The following is a 26,321-nucleotide window of genomic DNA, read 5'->3' on the forward strand; positions in this document are numbered from 1 at the left end:
TAGATACTGTCACTTATCGTCAAACAGCCAGTCTTGTTCTAAGTCCCTGCTAAGTCCCTTAGAGATCCTAAGATTAAGGGCCTCTAACTCTGCTCCAGAGACCTCTAAGGTTTTGGCACAGTGTAAAGGGGCTGCTTTCCCAGCCCCTACTTTCCTGCCAATAAAATCTGACCCGGCTGCAGACAGCAGGCTACCAATCTTCCTAAGGGTCTTCCGGGTGGTATGAAAAAATGTGGACCTGGCCGGGGACAGTGGCTCACGCCTGTAATCCCAGCACTTTGGGAGGCCAAGGAAGATGGATCACTTGAGGCCAGGAGTTTGAGACCAGCCTGGGCACATGGGGAAAACCTGTCTCTCCTAAAAATACAAAAACTAGCCAGATGTGGTGACACACACCTGTAATCCCAGCTACTGGGGAGGCTGAGGCAGCAGAATCGCTTGAACCCAGGAGGCGGAGGTTGCAGTGAGCTGAGGTCGCACCACTGTACTCCAGCCTGGGCAACAGGGTCAGACTCTATATAAAAAAAAAGTGTGCACCACAGAACCAGAGAAGGCAGCCTACCTGCCTACCTGCAATTTTATTTAATCGGCTTCATGACTGGCCTATTGACGTGGAAAACAGGCTCAGTAAGACACTCCCCTTTCATCTCACAGGCAGAGTCAGGATGCTCATGTGCACCAGCCAGTAGGATACTCTCAGCTGGGACCCCAACATCAACAGCTAAAGAGCAACTGATGCTGGCCAAAAAGATGGGGACATCTGTGCTGCTCAACTGAGCCATAAAGGCCTATTTTTGGTAGAGAATATTAAACTGAAAATTATCAAGTTTGAACCCCAATAAGCATCATGAATATCACTACCATTAGGCAGTCCAAGCAAATTCAACAGATCCAGGCTTAAACCATATATATGCCCTACAGAAAACAACTCAGAGGCAAAACTAATTTTATGAAAGGTGAAAAGTTGATCAAAGGCACGAATCGTGGTCCAGTGAAACAAATGCGTCCTTTAGATGTAACAGACCTGAATACCTCACATTCAAGCTGTGTAACTGCAGGTAAATTTTCTAACCTCGATTTTCTGATGGATAAAGGGGTTTCTAATACCCAGCTCACATGGCTGTGGTGACAAACGGGACAGTGGATTTAAAGCAGGCTATTTGGCCCGTGGCACATGGTACGGGCACAACCCATTCAGTGTCCCTGCCTCTCACTCCAGAAGCAGACTCATCCTGCCCTAGGCTCCTCGTAATGATTTCAAGGACAGGCGAATAAGGTTATTTGAACATTTCTGAAACATCGACTTAGTTTGTTCTGGGTGTTGTACGATTCACAGAAGTAGAAAGGCTCTCTGCTCCCGGTGCTTTTCAGCCTGCGATTCAGGCGCCCACCTCTGTGCAAAGGGCTGTTTCCTTCCCATCTCCTGAAAGAGATCTGGATGTATCTTGGGTTCAACCTCGATTTTGACACGATTGCCATTTCCATCAAAGCCAATTTCCTTGCTGAAAGAAGTCCTATCCCTAGGTGAAATCCCAACAGCTTCATTTGTTTAAATTCTTTTATTGGCCTTGCTAATGCAGGGTGTGGTTTTTCCTCATCACAGAATATTGATAAGTAAACAACTACGGGGAACCTGCCCTAAGAAGGCGGCCCGTCGATCTCCTTGACTGCCCGGGACATGATCAGTGTTATTGCTGGGTGGAGAAGGTGTCGCCGAGCGGAAAGGCGCCGTCCTGCACCAGGTCGGGGGAGCGGCGCGAGGAGGTCGGGACCGCTGGGTTGGGCCGGGCCAGGGAATAGGCGCGACGGGAGGCGGCGCGGGAACCTCGGGCAGCCCCAGCGGCTGGGTCGAGCCCGACAGGTTCCAGCAGCTCCCCTCACCCCTCTCCACGCCTCTCGGGTTTTCCCCTTGGCTCAGGGTTTCCTGTTTCAGTTCTCGGCGTTCTCCAGCAGCAGGTGCTGGTTTGCCAACCTCGGCTCCAGAGGCGGCGACGGAGGAGAAGGAAAAGAGGGAAGGGGAGGAGGAAGCGGCGCGGCTGCGGTGGCTGCGGTGGCTGCGGGCGGGCGGGCGGGCGAGGAGCGCGGAGCGAGGCGGCGGAGCCGGGTTCGCTCTCGCCCGCGGAGCAGCGGCACGGACGGCGGGCAGGGCCGAGCCGAGCCGAGCGCTCGGGCGCGCCCGAGCCGGGGCCCTGGCTTGCGGCCAGCTGGCCGGGCGGGAGGCATGAGGGAGCTTCGCGCTCGCCCCGCGCCCTAGCGGCGGCCGCGGCAGCCCAGGGCTGAGGCGAGAGGCGGCCGCCTGCCGGAGGGCCCCGGGGCTGCCCCAGCTCCAGGGCATGTAGTGATGGCTGCGGAGAAGAGAATGCAAGTAGGTTGAGCAACAGATTCGAGTGCGCGCGCGTTGGGGCTGTGAGTTGTGCAACCCGGGGAGGGGGCGCCGGGGCTGCGGCCCGCGGAGAGGGCGCGCGGGCGGGCGCGGCTTGGCGCGGGAGGGCCGAGGTGGCCGCTGTCTCCGCGGGCCCCGCCGCCCGCTCGCCGCTTTCTCGCGGGGCTGGCTATGCCGGGTGGCGGCTCCCAGGTTTGTCCTCGGGAAGGGGGTGGGGGGCGCGGACCGCGGCGAGAGCGGTCCTGGGGTAGCCGGTCGTGGGGAGGGCCGCGGGGCCGCGCCCGGGCGCCGGGCGGAGGGCGCCGGGGCCGCAGCGACCTCGCCGTGTGATCTCCAGGCCCAGGCGGGTCGGGCTCCGGAGGTCGAGTCACCGAGCTCCCGTCGCTCAGGTGGGGCCGAGCGGAAAGCCCGGCGCATCCTCCCCTCGGGCAACGCCGTCCCCGCCGGGATTTCGGGCGAGGTGAGGCCGGGCTCCCCGGCCCCGCGGCCTAAGGCACCGGTCCCCGCCCGCCCGGGGGCATAGATCGCGAACATGGAGGCGGGCTCGGGCGCCGCGGATGGAAACGGACACACTGCGCTGCCCCAGCGGCTCAGACTCGCGCGCGCTCGTGGGGCGAGACATCACTTGGCATCTCGGATCCAGCCCTGGCAATTCACTTGACTATCCATCCCTCCATCCAGATCGCCAGCACCCTCAGGCCGGGCGTCACGAAAGCCCCTCACTCCCCCCTCGTCCCTCCTTCACCCCCAGGCTCCAGTCCAGATCCCTTTTACACGCTGCGTTCATTTTAGCTCGGCTGTTCACATTTTTAACTCCCTATTAAGAAGTGTTACAAATATAACTTGGAGAAATGAATCCCGCTTTTCTTCCCTAAGCTGTCTCATTTCAAGTCCTTAAAAACAGCCCTAACATCCAAGTACTGATTACTCTGTCTGGGTTTCTTGCCATTTGGTTATCCGTTAACAATCTCGGTTTGTGTTCGGTGTTTTGTGATAAAGAGATGAAAGACGAATCCAGATTTAGGAAAAGTTTTCCTATTGGTTGACAAGACTGTATTGGAGTATCCCAGGCCCATCAGGCGCTTATTGATTCAGACTTCTTTTAAACCATTTTAGAATAGATGCAGAGATAATTGGAGCTAAGTATTGTATGTTTAGAAATTTGGCAACGTTGTTCAGTTTTTGACTTGTTACGTGCTTGAGTTTTTCCACTTTTAAAATGCATATTATAAACGGAAAACAAGATAAACCTCAAACACAATTTTTGACTTTTCAAGAACCACAAGAAGTCATAAATACAGTGTGTTATAAATGTTTTTGTCTTAATGGACTTAGGATTTAGAGGGTATGACTTCCATTCATTTAATCACATGTACGATTAATTTTAGTAGCAGTTTCTTAATTTTAGTGTTCTCTGGTGTTTGACTACATGATAGCTTCATCAAACATTGGTAAAATTAATCTTAGTGTGATAAGCCCAGGAAGATGCCTATTTCGGACTTGACCCCCTGTTCACCTGTTTTCTTCAACAATTTGGCATGCTTATTTCCAGTTACCTAAATCTGTCTACTTGATGGTACCAAAAAAATAGAATGGCCTGTTGACTATGTACCCATAGTTCAAAATGTTTTAATATTTTTACATGAAAGAGTCTATTTTACTTTCAAAGTAAGTTACAAGATTCTACTTCTAGTATTTGGTCACCATAAAAGTACTTAAACATTATAACCAAAGTAAAATGAACTTTTAAATAAACAACAACAAAGTGACTGGCGTTTTTTAGCCTTTATTTAATAATGGAAGTCTAACGGAACTATTTTAGTATAATGGGAAATGTTAAAGGATAGGAAACAGAAACTTGGAATGTTTCTATACTGATGGGAGTTTTTATTAGTCACTTCCTTTTACTAAATTTTTGTTTTAATGACCAGACTATATAAAAATACCCTATTTTATATTATGGGCTTCTCTGGAGCTAGGTTTTCATGGGTTACCAACGTCTGCAAAATTGGATCCCAAGTTGTTAATAGAAATTTTATATTTAAAACATTTTTCTCATTCTACAACTAGGTCTTCATTCTGGCAGACCACAGTGGTTGCTACATTAATTTTAATTACTATCACAAATGTAAAAATGTTGCTGTTATAACTTCTTAGTGTGTTTCATTGTTTTTGTACATAAATTTAGGATTCTTTAATTCTGATTTGATAGCATTTTTAAAGAAACAAACAAGATATTAAGTAGGGAATGTTTTTATCTTTTTACTGTTGGAACGTAGAATAACACTAATCTGCAGTTATTGCTCATTTGAAACTGGTCTGCTTCTGTTCCCTCTGCAAATAATCACTTATTATCACTCTAGCTGCTGTGTAAGGCCCCCGACCTCTAAAAGGATAGATTATGAACAGAACATAATGCTAAGTGGAATGTACTAAGTTCCGTGAAAAAAGAAGTGAGAAATTCAGGTAGTACTGGGGAGTGCCTCAAAGGTAGGATTTGAGTAGGTAGAGCTGGTTGGGAGTCATTTCCAAATGAGTCAGTGAACCCTGGCAGGAAAGCAGGGAGTGGGCGGTCCAGTATATGGGGCATGGGCAGATGATAGGAGTAGTGAGTGGGTAAGTTGGCAAATAGAGTTTTGGAGTATAGTTTTTATTAGAGCAATATTAAGTAAATAAGATGGTCAGTGAATAATGAAAATTTATTCAATCAGGATTCCAAATTTAAGCCTAAAATATTGAGATTCCGGGGTTTGATTGTAAATCTACCAAATGTTCTAACAAAGCTTCTTGTGTTTTAAGTGCTAATATGCCTCATGGACCTACAGCATATGAAATCTCATGACTTTACAAAGTGAAAACGTGTGAAGATTCAACAAAACACATGTTATAATCTCTGCTGCTGTTTTGCAATTAATAGTTCAGAGAAAGGATGATCAATCAAGAATGTGATTTTTTAAGAAAGATCTATTTCACCCCAGAATAGATCTCTAATTTCTTGGTGATTCAAGATTTGTTTAAAATTTTTGTAGGATTAATGTGTAAATTAAATGTCTGACACATAGTAATTTTTGGCATCTGATAGTATAAAGATAACTTCAGATATGTGTTGTGGCGGTATCAATTCTCTACTGTTGTTTTGGTTTTTAATAGGTGACGTAGTAATAGTCATGTTTGTACACTGATGTGCCAGACAACATGCTAAGTCTACATGCATTATCTCATTTAACCGCTGAACACCTTTATGCATTGCTTCTATTATCCCCAGTCTATAGATGCGGAAGCTGAGACACTGAGTTTGAGTAACTTGCCCAAAGTCATATAGCTAGTAAGTTGCAGAAAGGAGTTCAGACCCAGGCAGTCTGACTTTATAACCCATGATCTTAACCACTGTGCAAGTTCTGCCTCAATAGGATTCTGTTTTTAGTTTGTTCTCTAAAAAGTGTGTCATCATGTATGCTGTTTTGTTGACATACACCATTTGAAAATTAAGTGATGCATAGTGAGTATGTAAGACGAGAAGCCTTTCCTCTGCAAAGTATGACAGTAATAGGACAATACAGAAATCCTGTCTGGCCTGGTAAATTGAAGGCAAGGACCATGTCTTTTTGCCAGGCTGCTTGAGTTCACTAAAGAGACAAATCAAAAGACTCCAGTTTCAGTCCAGCATGGCAAATGATGTAACAGCGGTGTAGTTCACAAAAAGGAGCACTTTTCAGTGAAAGCAACAAACATTCTTAATGAGTAATATTTTTTATTGATTTTTGTAACTTTTCTCAGACTATAGAAATGTAATGTGCTTACTGTGGAAAAAATTAGAAAATATAGAGAGGTATAAAGAATTTTTAAAACACCTGTAATCCCATAATCTAGAGAGAACTCATTTAACATTACGGCAAATTTCTCTCTGTTTAATTATTCTTAGCATCATCAGAGGATTGTTTTACTTTCTTAAGGGAAAATGGAAACTAATTGCACCTAAAGTATAATGTACACGGTTTTACATTACATCACTGACAATAATTCTTATGCCCAGTAATGTAGCCTGAAGCAGAGCTCGTCAGCAGATACCTGAACATTCAAAGCATTCTGCCTTTAAGATAAGTATCACATCTCTTAGGGTGGATATGGAATAAGTAGAAAATCCCATGGTCTTCCTGCTTACCTGGAACATTTTAAACTATCTTCCCTCACCTTTTGCCTGGGTCACACCTTATTCAGCCCTCAGCTTAGATATCACTTGGTTTACTGCATTGTGGTTTAAGTTTGAGAACGCTATGAAACATTTATTGTGCCAAGTATTGTTCTAAGTGCTGTACATGTATTAATGCATTTAATGCTTACTACCTGCTTATGAAGAGGTATTTCAGTACCTCTTTTTTCAGATGAGAATACCGAACCACAATGTGGTTAAATAACTTACCCGAGTTCCCACAATTAATAATAGCAGAATGAGGGTTCCAATTAATTTAGCCAGGCTAAGTCCCTGTTAAAACAAATACAGTCATGCACTGCATAATCATGTTTTAGTTAAAAACAGACTGCATATGTGACAGTGGTGCATAAGATTGTAATAGAGCTGAAAAGTTCCTGTCGCCTAGTGATGTCATAGCCATCTCCTGATGTCATAGCACAAGGCATTACTCATATGTTTGTGGTGGTGCTGGCGTAAACAAACCTACGGTGCTGCTGATGGTAGAAAGATAATGAACGATTATGTTACTGGGTTATTTATTTACTATACTATACTTTTTATTGTTATTTTAGAGTGTACTCCTTCAACTTATATGAAAAAAAGTTAACTGTAAAACAGCTTCAGGCAGGTCTATCAGGAGGTATTTCAGAAGGCGGCATTATCATAGGAGGTGACAGTGCCGTGCCTGTTACCGCCCCTGAAGACCTTCCAGTGGGACAAAATGTAGAGGTGAAAAACAGTGATCTTGGTGATCCTGACCCTGTGTAGACCTAGGCTAATCTATGTGTTTGTGTCTTCATTTTAAATGAAGTTTAAAAAGTAAAAAATTTTCTAGATAGAAAAAAGCTTATAGAATAAGGATATAAAGAAAGAAGATATTTTTGTATAGCTGTACAATGTGTTTCTGTCTTAAGCCAAGTGTTATTACAAAACAGTCCAAAAGTTAAAAAATGAAAAAGTTTATAAAGTAAAAAAGTTACAGTAAGAGTAATTTATTGAAGAAAGAAAAAATTTTTGATAAACTTAGGGTAGCCTAAGTGTAGAGTGTTTATGAAATCTACAGTAATGTACAGTAATATCCTAGGCCTTCACATTCACTCACCACTCACTCACTGACTTATCCAGAGCAACTTCTAGTCTTACAAGCTTCATTCATGGTAAGTGCCCTATATAGGTGTACCATTTTTATCTTGTAGACTGCATTTTTACTCTACCTTTTCTATGCTTAGATACACAAAGACTTATTGTGTTACAGTTGCCTACAGTGTTTAGTACAGTACTATGCTGTACAGGTTGGTAGCCCCAGGGCCATAGGCTGTACCATATAGCCTAGGAGTGTAGTAGGCTGTATAGCCATCTAGAGGTTTGTGTAAGTATACTCTGTGATGTTTGCACAAAGAGGAAATAGCCTAAGGATGCATTTCTCAGAACATAACTTTGTCAAGTGACACATGACTGTATTAAAGTCTGTGTAACCTAATACGTGTCAATAGATTTGTCTAGTATTGTGAGGTTTAAGCAAAATAATGAAGTCATCTTTCTTAGGAGTTTGGTTCTAAAAGGATACATCTTTTTCCTGTATAATTGGAATTATATTACTTGTAGAACTTGATATCCTACCTTCGCTCTCTCATTTAACGTACACTAAGGATTTTCTCATGACATTTAAAAATATTTCTAACGTTGTGTTATTTAATCGTTCTACTATTTCAGTTAGACATGTATTTTTTCCCAATATTTTAATATTATAATGCTTTAGTTGACTAGCCCAGTGAAATTCCTTTTTCTGCATCTGTGTTCTTAGGATGGATTCCTAGAAATAGTGATAAAACAGAATAAACTTGAAGGTTTTTTAATGCCAAAAAGCTTTTCAGAAAAGTTATATTGATATGTATAACCATTAACATAGAGTCAGAGTACTGATTTCATCCCAAGTTTGAGCCACTAAGTATTAACTTTGAAAGTGCTTGATTTCAAAGTTTGATGATGAGCATTAATATCTCATTTTAATGCTGACTTTTCTACTTATATTTTAAATTATTAAAGGAGTACAAGCTAGTTAAGGAAAGCAAAGTACCGAGAAAAATGAAAGCCACCTAAAATCTCCTTACCCAGAAATAACTTCAGGTTGATATTTTGATATATATTTACCCAATTTTTTTTTTTATTCCTGTAGTTATACTTTACAGAATTTGTACATGAATTTTTAAGTAAAAACATATCACAATTACAAAAATCAGCTGGGTGTGGTGGCATGTGCCTGTAAAACCAACTACTCGGGAGGCTGTGGCAGGAGAACTGCTTGAACCCAGGAGGCGGAGGTTGCAATGAGCTGAGATTGTGCCACTGCACTCCAGCCTGGGTGACAGAGCAAGACTCCATCTCAAAAAAAAAAAAAAAAAAAAAAATCACAAACATTTCCTAATCCCCCAGTCCTACACAAAAGTAATTGGTAATTGCTTACTTCCCTGTGTTTCCAAAATACTTTTTTTCCCATAACACTTGCATATTAGATGATAGTTAACTCTTCTTCATTTCTTTTCTGCTTTCTGTCTCTGCTATTCATCTGTCAATAGAGAAAATACTACCTATAGATTAGTCATAAGAATTAACTGATAGTACAAAATGATAATGATAGTACACCATACTGTACCTAGGATTTTTACCTTGTTAGTAGTCTTTAGGCTCCCTGAGGGCAAGGACTCTGAGCCACATTATTTTATCCTGATTCTTCTACAGTTTGGCATATAGTAAATACTTCATGAATGTGTTTTTATTATTAAAAGCTATATGGTACTTTTTTTTTTTTGATACAGGGTCTCTCTATGTTGCCCAGGCCAGTCTTGAACTCCTGGGCTCAAGTGATCACCCGCCTCCACTTCCCAAAGTGCTGGGATTACAGGCGTGAGCCACTATGCCCAGCAAAAAGCAATGTAGTACTTTAAATGAATCTGCTGGTAAGTGGGTATGATAAACAAAAGGAAGTACAGGCATACCTCATTTTATTGCACTTCACAGACATTGCTTTTTGGTTCTTTTTTTGTTTTTTGTTTTTTTTACAAATGAAGATTTGTGGCAACCATAGGTCAAGCAAGTCTGTCTGCGCCATTTTTCGAATAGCATTTGCTCCCTTTGTGTTGCTGGGTCACGTCGTGGTAGTTCTTGCAATATTTCAAACTTTTTCATTTTTATTTTATCTGTTATGGTGATCTATGTTCTGTAATCTGTGATGTTACTACTGTAATTTGGGGGGGTGCCAATAGAAGATGGTAAACTTAATCGAGCAGTGTTGTGTGTGTTCTGAGTGCTCCATCGACCAGCCGTTGCCCTGTTTTTCTTCCTCTTCTCAGCCCCACTATTCTCTGAGACACAACAATATTGAAATTAGGCCAATGAATAACTCTGTAATGGCCTTAAGTGTTCCAGTGAAAGGAAGATTCAGGTTCTCTCACTTTACTTCAAAAGCTGGAAATGATTTAGCTTGGAGAGAAAGGCATGTGAAAGCCAAGCTAGGCCAAGAGGTAGGCCTCTTGCAACAAACAGCCAAGTTGTGAATGCAAAGGAAAAGTTTGAGGAGACTAAAAGTGCTACTCCAGTGAACACACAAATGAGAAGAAAGGGAAACAGCCTTATTGTTGATACGGAGAAAGTATCAGCTATACTTTCTCTGTATTGCTGGTGATGGTCTGGATAGACAATCAAGCCAGCCACAACATTCCCTTAAGCCAAAGCCTATTCCAGAGTAAGGCATTAACTCTCCCTAGTTCAATGAAGGCTAAGAGAGGCGAGGAAGCTGCAGAAAAAAAGTTCAAAGCTAGCAGAGGCTGGTTCGTGAAGTTTAGGGAAACAAGCAAGAGTGTTAGGTGAAGCAGCAAGTTATCCAGATCTAGCCAAGATAATTGATGAAGGTGACTACACTAAACAGATTTTTCTATAGACTAAACAGCGTTATATTGGAAGAAAATACCATCTAAGACTTTTATAGCTAGAGAGGAGAGGACAATGTCTGACTGCAAGGACAGGCTGAAGGACAAGCTGACTCTCTAAGGGACAAATGCAGCTGGTGACTTTGAGTTCAGTGTTCATCTACCATTTCGAAAAATCCTAAGGCCCTTGGGAATTAATGCTATTTTTTTTTTTTTTTTTTTTTTTTTTTTTTTTTGAGACACAGTCTTGCTCTGTCGCCCAGACTGGAATGCAGTGGTGCGATCTCGGCTCACTGCAACCTCTGCCTCCCGGGTTCGAGCAATTCTCCTGCTTCAGCCTCCCGAGCAGCTGGGACTACAGGCCCGCGCCACCACGTCCAGCTAATTTTTGTATTTTTTTAGTAGAGACGGGGTTTCACCATATTGGCCAGGCTAGCCTTGAACTCCTGACCTCATGTTCCACCCACTTTGGCCTCCCAAAGTGCTGGCACTAAAAGCATGAGCCACCTCGCCCAGCCTAATGCTATTAAATTAATTAAATCTACTATGCCTGTGCTCTATAAGTGGAACAACAAAGCTTGGATCAGTTTACATCAGTTTACAGCATGCATTACTGAACATTTTAAGCCCACTGTTGAGACTTACTGCTCAGAAAAAAAGATTCCCTTCAAAGTATGTAATATTACTATTCATTGACAGGGTACCACCAAGAACTCTGATGGAGATTTACAAGGAGATTAATGTTGTTTTCATGCCTACTAACAAAATATCCATTCTGGCAGTCCAGGGATCAAGGAATAATTTTGACTTGCAAGTCTTATTATTTAAGAAATATATTTTGTTAAGGTTACAGCTGCCGTAGATAGTGATTGATTCCTCTGATGGATCTGGGCAAAATACACTGAAAACCTTCTGGAAAGGATTTACCATTCTAGATGCCATCAGGAATATTTGTGATTCATGGGAAGAGGTCAAAATAGCATCAATAATAGGAATTTGGAAGAAGTTGACTCTAACCCTCATGGATGACTTTGAGGGCTTCAAGACTTCAATGGAGGAAATCACTGCAAATGTGGAACAGATAGCAAGAGAACTAGAATTAGAAGTGGAGCCTAAAGATGTGACTGAACTGCTGCAATCTCATAATAAAACTTGAACAGATGAGGAGTTGTGTCTTCTGGATAAGCAAAGACAGTGGTTTCTTAATTTGGAATCTGCTGGTGAAGATGCCGTGAACCATTGTGGAAATGACAACAAAGAGGATTTCAAAAATTCAACCTAGTTGACAAAGCAGTGGCAAGGTTTGAGAGGATTGACTCCAACCTTGTAAGAAGTTCTGTGGGTAAAATGCTATCAAACAGCGTTGCATGCTACAGAGAAATCTTTCATGGAAGGAAGGGGAAATCAATACAGCAAATTTCATTATCATCTTATATTGAGAAATTGCCACAGCCACCCCATCCTTCAGCAACCACCACCCTGGTAAGTCAGCAGCCATCAACATTGAGGCAAGACCTTTCACCAGCAAAAGGAATATGACTCACTGAAGGCTCAGATAATCATTAGAATTTTGTGGCAATAAACTGATTTTAATTAAGGCATGTACATTTTTTTTTAGACATAGTGCTATTACACATTTAAGAGACTATAGAATAGTGCAAACATAACTTTTATATTCACTGGGAAACCAGAAAATTTGCATCACTTGCCCTATTGTGATATTCACTTTACTATTACATTCACTTTATTACAGCAGTCTGGAACCAAAACCACAATATTTCCAAGGTATGCCTATGGATGAGTAAGAGATGGTTACAATAATACCTGCCAAGCAGATAGAATTGATACCCAAACATTTAAAATTTAACTTGGAATGCATTGTGTGATTTCTTGAGGGGCAATACACATTTGCCTTCGAAGAATATAATTAACCTTATTTACTTCTCTTAGTAAAATATTATAAAAGTGAATCTTCCAAAAGGGTAGTCTTTAAAGTTTTCAAGAGCAAAACATTTTAACTATTTTAAATGGAAGAATTTATACACATGTATATTTTTCTTCTTTCAAATAATATGTAGCCTATGATTTCACTTATTATGAAAGACAATAGTAGCTAACATTTATTGGTACTAACTTTATGCCAGGTCCAATATTGAGAGCTTTGCTTAAATTATTTAATTTAGTTTTACAACTGTATTGGGTATGTACTGTTTTGCTTATCTTCCAGGTAATGGAATTGATGCCTGAAGATGTTAAGTAGCTTGGCCCAAGTTATTGAGTTTTTTTTTTTGTTTTTTGTTTTTTTTTTGAGACAGAGTCTCGCTCTGTTGCCCAGGCTGGAGTACAGTGGTGCGAACTCGGCTCACTGCAAGCTCCGCCTCTCGGGTTCATGCCACTCTCCTATCTCAGCCTCCCCAGTAGCTGGGACTACAGGCGCCTGCCACAACACCCAGCTAATTTTTGTATTTTATTAGAGATGGGGTTTCACTGTGTTAGCCAGCATGGTCTCGATCTCCTGACCTCGTGATCTGCCCACCTTGGCCTCCCAAAGTGCTGGGATTACAGGCGTGAGCCACCACGCCCGGCGGTTACTGAGATTTCTAATTTAGCCTAAGTGGCATAGCAATACTTGTTATGCTTTTTGTTTGCTTTAGATGTTAGGGGGCAGCAGGAACCAATTCTTTTTTTTTTTTTTTTTTTTTTGAGAATATCATAAGATTGCAGCAATTCAGTCATATCTTTAGGCTCCACTTCTAATCTGTTACCCAGGCTGGAGTGCAGTGGTGCGATCTTGGGTCACTGCAACATCTGCCTCCCGGGGCAGATGTTCCCAGCACAATTCTCGTGCCTCGACCTCTCGGGTAGCTGGGTTATGGACCAGCTACCCGACAGGCATGCACCACCACACCCAACTAATTTTTGTATTTTTAGTAGAGACGAGGTTTTGCCTTGTTGGCCAGGCTGGTCTTGAACTCCTGACCTCATGTAATCCACTTTGGGATCATTTCAGCTTCCAAAGTGCTGGGATTAAGGAGTGAGCCACCGCACCTGGCCGGAACCAATTTATATGGATTCATGTTAGTGATTTGGGGTCTTGTCTCCTTGATGTTAGCTGTTCCTTGCTGACATGATCGTTCCCTCCCTGTAATTTGCAGGAGAGACTTACGCTGTGGATTGCGAACCTGGATGACAACATGCTAACATTATATATTAAATAAAAAATGTTCAGGCAGTAATTAAAAGCTGTAGGATACTCAGATAATCTAGGTTGAAGACCTGAAAGGCTGCACAGTGTGGAGAGAGCAGGTGGGGCCTCTGAAATCAGGTAGACCTGGATTTAAATCCCAGCTCTGCCATTTACTGGTTGTGACCTTCAGCGAGAATCTCAATTTATCTTTGATTTGTTATCCATCAAACATGATCTACTTTGAAGAGTTGTTTTCAGTGATTCAAGATAATGAGTATAAAAGTGCTTGACACATAGAAGGCACTCAATATTCTGAAATGATTTAGCAGTGTCGTTGATTTGATTGAACAGAGATTTTGTTTTGCTTTTCTACTTATTCATTGGCTCTTAGTTGTGTTCTGAGTAATTGAAATAATCAGATATAAAATCAAGTTCACTTTTATTGCTTTTAATATGTCAGTTTATATTTTGGGTTTTTCAAAGAGATTTCAAATCTATTACTTTATGTCTTATAGGGTGAAGCTAAAATTAGTTTTTGTTCTTTGTTCTTAGTCATCTGTACTCATTTCCTATTCAAAATTATGTGGGCTTAATTTTATCCTTATTCCGTGATTTAATCTGTTTCAAATCTTGGCTTTTATTTTATAATTTATTTTTATTATGCACTCACAGGGAACAGTTTTCCCATATAGTTGAGGCTGTCTCCTCATTGTTGACTTACACTTTAAAAAAAATCTTTGGCATCATTTTCTTTGATGGCCTCATTGAGTTGATGATCTTATGTATTGGATACTTTATGAAATTTTGATGTAATTTTAAATGACTAGAACAGATATTAAATGAGCAAAAAATGTCTGTTTTAGGTTAAAATACATTATTTCTAGTTTTGCTAAGATAGAAAAGTGCCTTAAGTAACAAAAAAAAATGGGCATAAAGTATGTTAAATCATGCATATGAAAAAATAGTTTCAAATGGGGGAAGTGTTTTCTAAACTACATTTCTATTATTTTGACTATTTCAGCTTATCTTTTAAGGTTAAATTTTGAGTTGTTTTAGCATTTTATTACATATGTGAAATATAGAAAATATAAAATGATAGTGAAAATCACCTATAATTCTCACCTAGAGATGACTTAAAATTTATAGTTCTTTTTTTCATCTTTTAAAAAATCGATTAATCTTTATAAACACATTCTTTTTTAAAAGTATATGCATATATAGTTTTGTTTGGTTCTTGCTTTTCATTCAGTATATCATAAGAGTCTTCCTGTGTCATAAACATCCTTTTAAGAGATTATTTTTATTAGCTGAATGGCATTCAACATATTTAAGTGCTGTAATTTAATTATGTTTATATTGTTAAATATTTATTAAAATGTCACTAGTTTTTTAATTGTAATAACAGTGTGATAAATGTATATATAGGTCTGTTTAACGTTATTGAATATATTTTTAACAAATTCCTAGATGTGGTCATGCAAACTGCCATCTAGAAAAGTTATACTAATTTGTATTTCTATCAGCAATGTATGTGTCCATTTCTCTGCACCCATCACTGTTTCACCACACAGCCTATTTATGTTCATTTGATAGATAAGAATGGGCATGATAGTGCTAAGAAGCTCATTTTGTACAGTCAGAGAGACGGAGATTGAGTTCCTGCTGTGACACTTGGGGGTTATGTATGTGATCTTGGGTAGGTTTCTTATAAAATGTCCCTAAGCTTCAGTTTCTTTCTTTGTAAAATGATGATAATAATACATATCGTGGTAATGTCATGGTAATGGTTGTAGAGATTATTTGATGGTATATATCGAAGCACTTAAATTCTTGAGAAATGTTAGCTATCATTTATTATGAATGTGATGTCTCCTCATTATATGCTATATTTTATACTTGGTAGTGGCTGATATAAAAGAAAGTTATTTGTTTTTATGTAATCATCTGGCTACCTTACTGAATAACCCTTTAATGTACTGTTAGATCAATTGCAGGACCTAGTTCCAACACTTTTCAGTTGAGTCTCGTGATTCTCAGGATCTATAATAATGACCCAATACTATCAGGGTTTTTTCAGCATTTCAATTCATACCTTTTTTCTTCTTGTCTTATTGCATTGGCTGAAATCAGAGAACAGTGTTGGTTAGTAGTAGGCATTCAGCCTTTTTTTTTTTTTCCAATTTTAATAGGACTTCTTGTTTTCTAACACAGGTATCTCCTGCTTATATACACATGTTCTGAAAATACCTTTAATGGTCAAATGTGATAAACTTAAAAATAGGCTTACATGCCCTAGAGGGATTCCCTTAAATTATTAAATCCCTAAGTATCTTTCGTGAAGCATCTTCAACAATATATTTTCAGTATTTAAGACGTGGTCTCTTTTTGAATTGAACATATTGTCAATCAGTTTAAATCCAGGAAGGATTTAACTGAAATTTTAATGATTCTATGCTTGTGTCAGTGGTATAAATTTTGAGACCTATTTTTATCACTGTTGTTCGTTTTTTATGCCATATCTATAAAATATGAGTAAAGGTAAATGATACAGTGTGTACAAAACCATTTATTCAAATGAAGTCTTTTTTTTTTGTTTTTTTCTGAGACAGGATCTCACTCTGTCACTCAGGCTGGAGTACAATGGCATGATCTCAGCTCACGGAAGCTCTGTCTCCCAAATAGCTGGGACAACAGGCACACGCCACTATACCCAGCTAATTTTTCCTTTTTTTTTTTTTTTTTTTTTGAGACAGAGTTTCGCTCTTATTGCCTAGGCTGGAGTGCAATGGTGCAATCTTGGCTCACTGCAACCTCCACCTCCCGGGTTTAAGCAAATCTGCCTCAGCCTCCTGAGTAGCTGGGATTACGGGCACCCGCCACCACACCTGGCTAATTTTTGTGTTTTTGGTAGAGACAGAGTCACCATGTTGGCCAGACTGGTCTCAAACTCCTGACCTCAGGTGATCCGCCCATCTTGGCCTCTCAATAAGTGCTGGGATTACAGGTGTGAGCCACTGCACCTGGCCAATTTTTCCATTTTTTGTAGAGACAGGGTTTTGCCATGTTGCCCAGGCTGGTCTTAAACTCCTGAGCTAAAGCAATCTGCCTGCCTTGGCCTCCTAAAGTGCTGGGATTACAGGTGTGAGCCACCATACCCAGCCTTTCAGAGACAGAGTGTCTCTCTGTCACCCTGGCTAGAGCACAGTGGCACGATAATGGCTCACTGCAGCCTCAACTTCCCGGGCTCAAGCTATCCTCTCACCTCAGCCTCCTGAGTAGCTGGGCCCACAGATGCGTGCCAACACACCCGGCTTTTTTTTGTTTTGTTTTGTTTTGTTTTTGGTAGAGATGAGGTCTCAGTGTGTTACCAAAGCTGCTCTTGAACTCCTGGCTCAAGCAATCCTCCTGCCTCGGCCTCCTAAAGTGTTGTGATTACTGGCATGAGCCACCATGCCTGGCCTTAATGGAGTCTTAAGATCATGATCTTCATGCCGTCTTTACCTGGCTCCTTAGATATCTTTGCAAGAGCACTGTTTGAAAGCTCCTGCTCTCTCAAAAAAGGTTCAGATAATTTACAAACACCAAAAATGACAGTGCTATTGAAATGGAGCTTTTCAGAGGCTGGCAGACAAACCACATATGTGATATCATGATAGCATGAGGTTTTTATTAAATAGTTTTTGTACTGAAGTCCTAATTTAGCATGTAAAAAATGATTAAGTTTAGTGGCATATATACTACATGAAAATAAGGTATTCACAAATTTAGGTAATGTCTTCCTATTCTTAAGTTACTAAAATTTTGCTCCTGGACTCTTTTTCTACACTCTTCCAAAATAGTCCATCCAATACTGTATTTTAAAATACCATCCATGTGCTGATGACTACCATATTTATATCTCCGATCCTGACTTCTCTCTTGTACACTGCTGTCTTGTGGACCGCTCCACTTGGATAGCTATTGGTATCTGAAACTAAAATTATCTAAAACAGAATTTTTATCCCTCTAAATCTGTTCCTTTCTAAGTCTAAATGTTACTACCTTCTTCTCAGCCGCTCAAATCAAAAATCTAGAAGTTCTTGATACTTCCTTCATCTTCCACACTGAATCCAGTTTAAGAGCTGTTAACCAATACATGCAACACGTTGAATTAACAAAGTTGTTCAATATTAGGAAATCTGTTATCATAGAATAAAACCTACCTGGTTAATGTATATTATTATAATTTGAATATACTGTATAATTTCTTTCTTACATTTAGAACTTTTGCATATAAGATTAATCTATTCATGTATTTGGTTAGTTTGGGTGCCATCTTTGTTGGGCTTTGTCAGCAGTTAGGCTAGCCTCATAGACCAGTTGGGATGCCTTCAATCTTCAGTGTTGTAAGATAATCTAAGAAACATAGGAATTGTTAGATGCTTCGAGTTTTGTTATAGCATGTCCGTAGAATCTGTGGGTAAAGGATTCTTTGTTAGGAATGGAATCGAGTATATAAATCCTTAATAAAGCTCTCATTCCTTCCGTGGTTATTCATATTTATAACCTCTTCCCAAGTCAGCTTTGATTATAGGTTCTTAATTTATTGGCATAAAGATTTATGCAGAAATGGCACACTTTAAGCATCCCTTTCATCTCATTGAATATTACAATGGTAATGTTATATATTTGTGGAGTTCCCTGACCTCCTGGTCATACTTTTTGGAGGTTATTCACTCATTCATTCCTTCATCATTCATTACCAGCTTTCCATTTTGTTAATGGGTTTTACTTTTTAATTTTGCTTCCTAATTTATTTATTTCTGCTTTTAATTTTATGCCTTTGTTCACCTTTATTTGGTTTGTCTGCTCATTTTAACACTTCCAACTTAAATATTTTATTTAGTTTGTTTCTTGTTTTCTATTAGATGCATTTACAACATAAATTTTTCTTTGTCAGTTTGGCCATATCCCATAGGCTATAATTTTATTGTCATTCATTTCTAAATAGTCTGTAATTTTTATTTCTTTTTACTACAGTTATTTGGAAGAGCATTTTAATTTGCAGATAGTGGGATTTTTAGATGGTTGGCTGGTTTGTTTTTGGCTTTCTATCTGCCTCTAACTTCTCATTTTTATGCATCATGATGAGAGTATATTTCTATTTTCCAGGTTTGAGTTTTTCCTCAATGCCTTGAAAAAGTTATTTTTCAAAAGTTACAGGCACAAATGTTTGCCTGAATCTCAACTTTGAAGTCAAGCAGCCCACAGTAAATTATTACGTGAATACCTGAGATACAGGGGTTGCTTTTGTTGTTGTTGTTGTTGTTTAAACACCTAAACCCTGGAGTTTAATGCCATCTCATTATTTAAGGCCTGTGGATAAGAGAAATAAAACTTCTGCTTGTCAGGGCTTTTTGTCCTTTTTGTGTAAGGATAGGGATGGTGCAACTTTCAAAATAAATGTATTTTTCCTAGTTTGTTTTAAAAATATTTGAGTTCCTTAAATGGAGTTTCCCTGTGATATTAATAGTTCTCCACACTGATTGGCCCTAGTATGCTCCTTTCTATGGGTTTTATAGGATTTCTTGGGGATTGGAAGTTGAGCCAGCACCTATGGCTTTTCTTTGGCCCCCACTGTACTCTTTTTTACCAGTTTAATAGTATTTCCAGGAGCACTTCTGAATACTCTCCACCCTCACACTCAAGATTTTAAAGCTTAGGAAATAATAATTAACTCCTCTTTCCTGTCCTGCTTATGGATGGAATGAATAAACTGCCATAGGAATAGTAGAATTATAGAGATTATTCCACATTCGTGAGAATGGAGAAGGGTGGCAATTCTAGTGATTCCTGTAAGACAATGAACAGACAACTAATGCATCAAATCACTGCCCTTTTATTTCCCATTAAGTTTCCTACTCTTTAGTGTTCTGTCACTTCTTCTGAGTACATTAATGAGAGAGCCTCTGACTGGTCCTAAGGTCTTTCAAACCCCTCTTTGGAATAGAACATGAGTAGGGAACAAGAAGCAGCTAATCTTTGAAGGCAAATTTAGATTCTACAAATTAGATATTCTGTACTAAAAGAAAGACTAGCTTCAGAGTGTAGGTAGTATAATTTAAAGTATGATTTTTAAAGAAAAATCTGGAATCAGCTTATAAGAAAAAACTTAACAAAATTAATTTTGTGGATTTGGTTGAGGTGGGAAATTGTACTGCTGGCCTGGATGTCTGGGAAGCACATACCAGGTTGGCAGCTGCAGCTTAGCTTCGAGATCATCCCGTGCTGTGATAGCACCTGAGTGAAGATGTGGCAGGTGGAGAAGGCACTTTGGAACTCCTGAGTGACAGCCAGAAGCCAGAGTGTTACTTTGGCAAGTGTGCTACCAGGTGCTGAGTCTTGGGCCTGAGCATTCCTCACGATAACAGGTAGATCATAACTGTTTATTTCCTACTTTGATAGCAAATGAATGTGCATTTTACTAGATTGGATACTTATTTGATGGTATACACCTAATGTGAGCAGGACAGTTAAACATGGATTTACATATGATCAAAATCCTGAAATAATTTATAAACCTATATACAGTGTATAGAATTCTCATATCCTTCAATGTGTGATAGATTCTTACTCAACTTTTTTTGTTATCTCAAAAAAAAAAAATCAGAATTAGAAGGTAAAATAAAAGTCAGTAACTTATTTTAGCAACACCAGTTCCGAAGACTTGACTCATTTGTCTAATTGCCAGATCTTTGCTTCCCTAGTAGCTTTTTTTTTTTTCTGAGACAAAGTCTTGGTCACCCCAGCTGGAGTGCAGTGGCACGATCACGGCTCACTGCAGCCTGAATCTCCCTGGCTCAAGGATTCTCCCACCTCAGCTTCCTAAGTAGCTGGGAGTATAGGCACACACCACCAGGCCTGCCTAATTTTTTTTTTTTTTTTTTTTAGTTTTTGTGGAGACAGAGTCTTTCTGTGTTGCCCAGGCTGGTCTCAAATTCCTGGGCTCAAGCCATCCTCTCACCTCAGCATCCCAAAGTGCTGAGATTACAGGCGTGAACCACTGTACCTGGCCCCCAGTAGCTTTTTGATTACCAAATCCAATGGAGTAAAAGTTTTTTCCGCAAATGAGAAATAGGGTAAGCTGCTCTTATCCTCCCCACATCCCCATCTTTCAGTGCATGTGCATGGTCATGCACACATGCACACATGTACACATGAACAGTCATGCATGTGAACATACACAGGCATAGAGGAGGAAAGGTGCAGGGATAAGGAAGGAGGTCCACAGACCAGGAACATACTAGGACTGCTGTCCTTATAATATCCATTGCATTTACATCCCCTCCTCAAACATCCTTCACATATATAGATGTTTAATTACCTTAGTCATGTAAGCATCGTAACACCTTCACTGATCTTCCTTTTGGAACATATACATATATTTTTGAGACAGGGTCTGGCTTTGTTGCCCAGGATGGAGTGCCGTGGCACTGTCTTGGCTCACTGCAGCCTTGACTTCCCGGGCTCAAGCAATCTTCCCACCTCAGCCTCTCAAATAACTGGAATTACAGATGTGCACCATCACACCTGGCTAATTTTTTGTAGAGATGGGATTTTGCCATGTTGCCCAGGCTGGTCTGGAACTCCTGGGCTCAAGCAGTCTTCCTGCCTCCGCCTCCCAAAGTGCTGGGATTATAGGTATGAGCCACCACACCCGATCCCTTTTGGAATTTTGATTTTTGGTGGAAGAGATAATGGAAGGAGCAACTAGGAATAAAGTATTTAGATTGCCAAATGGCAGCATTAAGCGCTGAGAAGGATTAAAGGACTAGAAAAGGAGGTAGAAGAGCCACAGAAGTTAACCTCCTGCTTCCTTCTGATAACTGGCAGTTGCCTGCCAGAGGCCCTTTTCCTTGCCTTTCACTCTCCACTCCCAGTCAGTCCTGGCCCACTGGGTGTTGTAGAGGCCAAGAAGGACTGCAGAGTTGAGAGTGGTTGGTTTTGGCAGAGAATTATGGGAGGGAAAGCCAATGGTTGCCTGACTGAACCAAGTCTATTGTTTTTCCCCATTTCACTGCTATTCCTTCTTTTTTCTGTAAGTTATTCTTTCTGTTGTTCTAATTGATTCATTAACTCATTCATACACAGATGTGCATGCATATAGCCGTCATCTCTCCTGCCCCACTGAATCCAGTCTCCTGGTTTAAAGTTCTTATCGCCTCTCCCCCAAAAAAAAAGATTTAAAAAAAAGTCTTTTGAAACTGTTCCTATCCCTCCCCGCCATCCCCAAAATAATCCTTCTATATCTTATTCTTTTCCTGCCAAACATATGCTGTCATCTCTCTCTAGCACATACTTATTTCTTAGCTAGGAGTTTTTAACCTGTGTTCCATGCTTCTCCAAAGAGTCGATAGATAGAATTTGGAGATTGTATGATGTTGAGTATGGGAAAAAATTTTCATCTTTTTTTTCTACAACCTCTAATTGAAATTTAGCATTTCCCTTAATTGTGAATGTAAGCAACAAACCCAATGTTAATAGCAGTATTCACCCATAGAAATGATATTTCCCTACATATTACAGTTGAAACAAATATCCTGAAATATTTACACTTTTAACTATGTCAAAATCATGTGAATAGATTTGCTGCTACATCTTGTTATTTTAATGTGTTAGTAAAAAGCACATATTTTACTGTACCACAATTTTTAATATTTTGAGGACTATAATATAATTGGCTTCTTTTGCAATTCATCCTATGTTTTTGTTTTATGCATTGAAAAGCCTTGCTTTGAAAAGAAGTCTGTAGACTTCATTAGACTGAGAAAGGGGTCCATGTTACAAAAATATGCCTGTTTATCCCATCTCTCTTCCTTTTGCAGAAATAGCTCTCTCAGGGACCATTAGTAACCTTGACCCACATCCTCTTCTCTGTGCCATCAGTTATTTTATAACTCCTTCCTCTTTTGTCTTTAGTATCAAATCCTGACTCAACCCATTGGCTCTATCTTAGAAAATATATCATGTTTGTTTCTCTTTTTTTCTGCATAACTTTAGGTAACTTAGTCAGCTTTTACTTGGACTATTATAAGACCTTCCTAAATTGTCATCTTTGAGTTTCTTGCCTCCCCAAAACTAATACAGCTGGAGTTGTCATCCTAAAATAGAAATATGTACTCAGAAACCTTCAGTGGTTCCCATTACCTTTCTAAAATGTGGGTAGAAGAACACTATTCCCTTTTTCAGAAACCTTCAGTAGTTCCCCACTACCAAAGGTGAAACTCCGTATAGCATTATAGACTTTCCATGAACCAGCCACATCCTGACTGACTAGCCGCTTCTCCGGGAGTATTCATCACACAGTTTTCTGTATGTTGTATCATCTCTCACACCTCTGGACCTTTGATCCTGTTGTTCTCTGGGCAACAATCCTTTTTTTCTTTGCCTCACCTTACTCCCCCTCCTTCTACCTAACACAGACACATATACCATAGGGAATATAGGAATAGTTTGTCACTGTCATTGTATACTCAGTTTATATGTCACCTCTCAGAGGCTTCCCAAATCTGAAGCAAAGTCTTTGTCTCTTGTACTCTATGACATACCCCTATATGCAGGCATCCCCTGTGTTTTACAGATATTCATTTATCTGGTTTCCTTAATACATTTTATAGTTCTTAAGAATAGCAACTTGTATTCATGTTTGTAACCTCCGTCTTTAACTAAGCATCATCTCTTTCTCATAGTAGGCATTCAGATAAATGTTTCTTCCGTGAGTAAATTAATTCATTGGATACTGGCTTAACCTTTCATTTAGTTTGACTGGATAATAGTGGACCATGCTGCTATTTTTCTGCTACTCATGAAAGTATTACTTTAAAAGTGTATTATTTGTATAGAATCTTGAAGTAAAATTTGATCAACTAGCTCATGTCTCTAAAATGCCCCAAGAACTAAGGTATTTTATGTTTAAGTTATATGTCTAAATTATACCACTGTCAATAAAATAAACTCCTCATTCACAAGGATCATTTTTTTACACAAATGATTTTTAGTTAACAGTTATTTTAGGGGTAAAAATATTATGGCTTTAACTTTTCAATAATTTATAGATCTTTGGAGAAAGCTAACTGAAAAGTGTAGCAATTTGTGACTTTAGGGGAATTCTGTGGCTAGAAATTTAAATGTTAATGAAATTATAGGAGAGGTGGGAGGGTACTGCTGCTCTAAATTTGTCTATAGCCATTTATTTTATAATAATTTTTCGCTATCCACCATCTATATTGTTAAACTGAAATGAAGGTTTCACTTCTCATTTTCTTTATTTTTATGTATTTATTTATTTTTTAGAGACAGGATTTCACACTGTCATCCAGGCTGGAGTACAGTGGCACGATGATGGCTCACTGCAGCCTTGCACTCCTGGGCTCAAGCGATCCTCCTGCCTCAGCTTCTTCAGTAGTGGAACTACAGCCATGCACCACCACACCCAGCTAGTTTATTTATTTTTATTTTATTTTTTCATTTATTTATTTATTTATTATTGAGACAGAGTCTCGCTCTATCACCCAGGCTAGAGTGCAGTGGCGTGATCTTGGCTCACTGCAGCCTCTGCCTCCCAGTTCAAGCAGTTCTCCTGCCTCAGCCTCCTGAGTAGCTGGGTTTACAGGCTCACATAACCACACTTGGGTAAGTTTTGTATTTTTAGTAGAGATGGGGTTTTGACACGTTGGCCAGGCCGATCTCGAACTCCTGACCTCAAGTGATGCACACGTCTTGGCCTCCCAAAGTGTTGGGATTACAGGCATGAGCCTCCACACCTGGCCTATTTTGTTTTTTCATAGGATGGGGTCTTGCTATGTTGCCTAGGCTGGTCTTGAACTCCTGGCCCCAAGTGATCCTTCCACCCCTGCATCCCAGAGTATTAGAATTATGGGCATGAGCCACTACACCTAACTGTTTTCTCATTTTCTTTTTTTTTCCTTTTTTTTTTTCTTGTTTGAGATGGAGTCTCACTCACTCTGTCTCCGAGGCTGGGGTGCAATAGCCTGGTCTTGGCTCAACTGCAACCTTCGCCTCCTGGGTTCAAGCGATTCTCCTGCCTCAGCCTTGCAAGTAGCTGGGATTACAGCATCTGCCACAATGCTCAGCTAATTTTTGTATTTTTAGTAGAGACAGGGTTTCACCATGTTGGCCAAGCTGGTCTTGAACTCCTGACCTCAGGTGATCCATCTGCCTCAGCCTCCCAAAGTGCTGGGATTACAGGCGTGAGCCACCACGCCTGTTTTCTCATTTTCTGGAAGAAAATCTTTGTTTCCTTTCAGGTGCCTGCTATATTTTCTTCTAATTAAACTTCAGTTTTCTCCCTCTTGCCTTCACTCCTGCCCACCATTAAATCAATGTATTTCTTCTAAATCACTCATTTCCAAGCGTTCTTACACTTATGTTCCTTACCAGTTTCTAACATTGTTTTCTAATTATTTGCACTAGCCAAAGTGTTAATCCCAGCACTTTAATCTTCAATAATTTTTTTAATAAAGAGGATAGGTATGTTTGGCTTTTCCAAACTAAATGTTATTTCCCTTTCCCTTTGAGAAACATTATTCTAAATTATTTTCTTTATTTTCCAAAATTCAAATGTTGAAATATCATGCACAAAGGAATAAAGTTGGGCATTTTAACTCTAGGGCATTTTAACTCTAATGCATTTGATTTCTTGGTTCTATAAATATGTGGTAAGAACTAATGGGACACAGTTAAAGCTTTTGCCCGCATAATATTCTTCTGTGTTACTAAGGAGAGACGTTTTAGAATTACAGTAATGAGAATATGGAATAAATAATGACAATCAGGTTTTCTATTTTTCTGTACTGCAATTTCATTTTTACACTAAACTTTTTTAAAGACACACCTCACCATTTACTATGTGACAATCACTGTTATAAGTTATTATGTATATTAACTCATTTAATCTTCATAACAACCCTATGCTGTTAGTGGTATTATCATCTCCATTTTATATTTGAGGAAAATGAGACACAGAGAGGTTAAGTAACTTGTGCAGGTTGCTTGGTTAGTTTCAGGGAGAAGGCATGGTATGGATTGGTTTTATATCCATAAATTATAAAATCACCCTGTAGTTCATCCTCTTTTCTTTGTACTTTATACTAGAATAAATTGTACCCTGGAGTTTATTAGTAAGTATTCAGAGACAAGTTTCAGAATACCAGTAAGCCAGATCTCTGGAAATAGTAGTCCCTTTATAGGAACAAGTGGTCCAGTCTAGCCTAGCTTCCTTTGGCACTGGCCAGTTGGTTTGCCATTGAGAGCAAGTTCTGAATAGAATACCATACCACTTTTAAATCAACAAAATAGTGGTGCCTAATTGGTGGCAAAGCAAATAGGTTTAAAGAAAGTGACAAGCCATTCTTATGATTATTGATATAAAAATTCTTAGTGAAATATCAGCATATGTAATCCTCCTCAAAGTAATCATATTTCTATATTGGCTAATCTATTAGTATAATTCACAATATAAGTTAAAAATTTGTGATTGTCTAATAGATCATTTTAATGTAATCCACGTTTCTAAATTTTTTCTCTAAATCTTTTATGTAGGAGAAAAATGTATTTCTGTAAATGATTTTTCAA

The 26,321-nt window shown here is 39.6% G+C and overlaps 1 protein-coding gene across 5 annotated transcripts in view; it reads left to right on the forward strand.

Moving 5' to 3' along the window:
* Positions 1-2,067: 2,067 nt before the first annotated feature.
* ZC3H12C (zinc finger CCCH-type containing 12C) overlaps positions 2,068-26,321 on the forward strand; it is a 78,197-nt gene continuing 53,943 nt past the window's right edge. The window contains exon 1 of one of the 5 annotated variants that reach the window (XM_031016423.3): positions 2,068-2,365. In XM_031016423.3, coding sequence (XP_030872283.2) covers positions 2,342-2,365 — 24 coding nt within the window. In that variant the 5' untranslated portion in view covers positions 2,068-2,341. The other 4 variants (XM_055355476.2, XM_055355477.2, XM_055355475.2 and 1 more) reach the window with 4 other exon arrangements.

This window comes from Gorilla gorilla, chromosome 9, assembly GCF_029281585.2.
Source record: "Gorilla gorilla gorilla isolate KB3781 chromosome 9, NHGRI_mGorGor1-v2.1_pri, whole genome shotgun sequence".
NCBI lineage: Eukaryota > Metazoa > Chordata > Mammalia > Primates > Hominidae > Gorilla > Gorilla gorilla.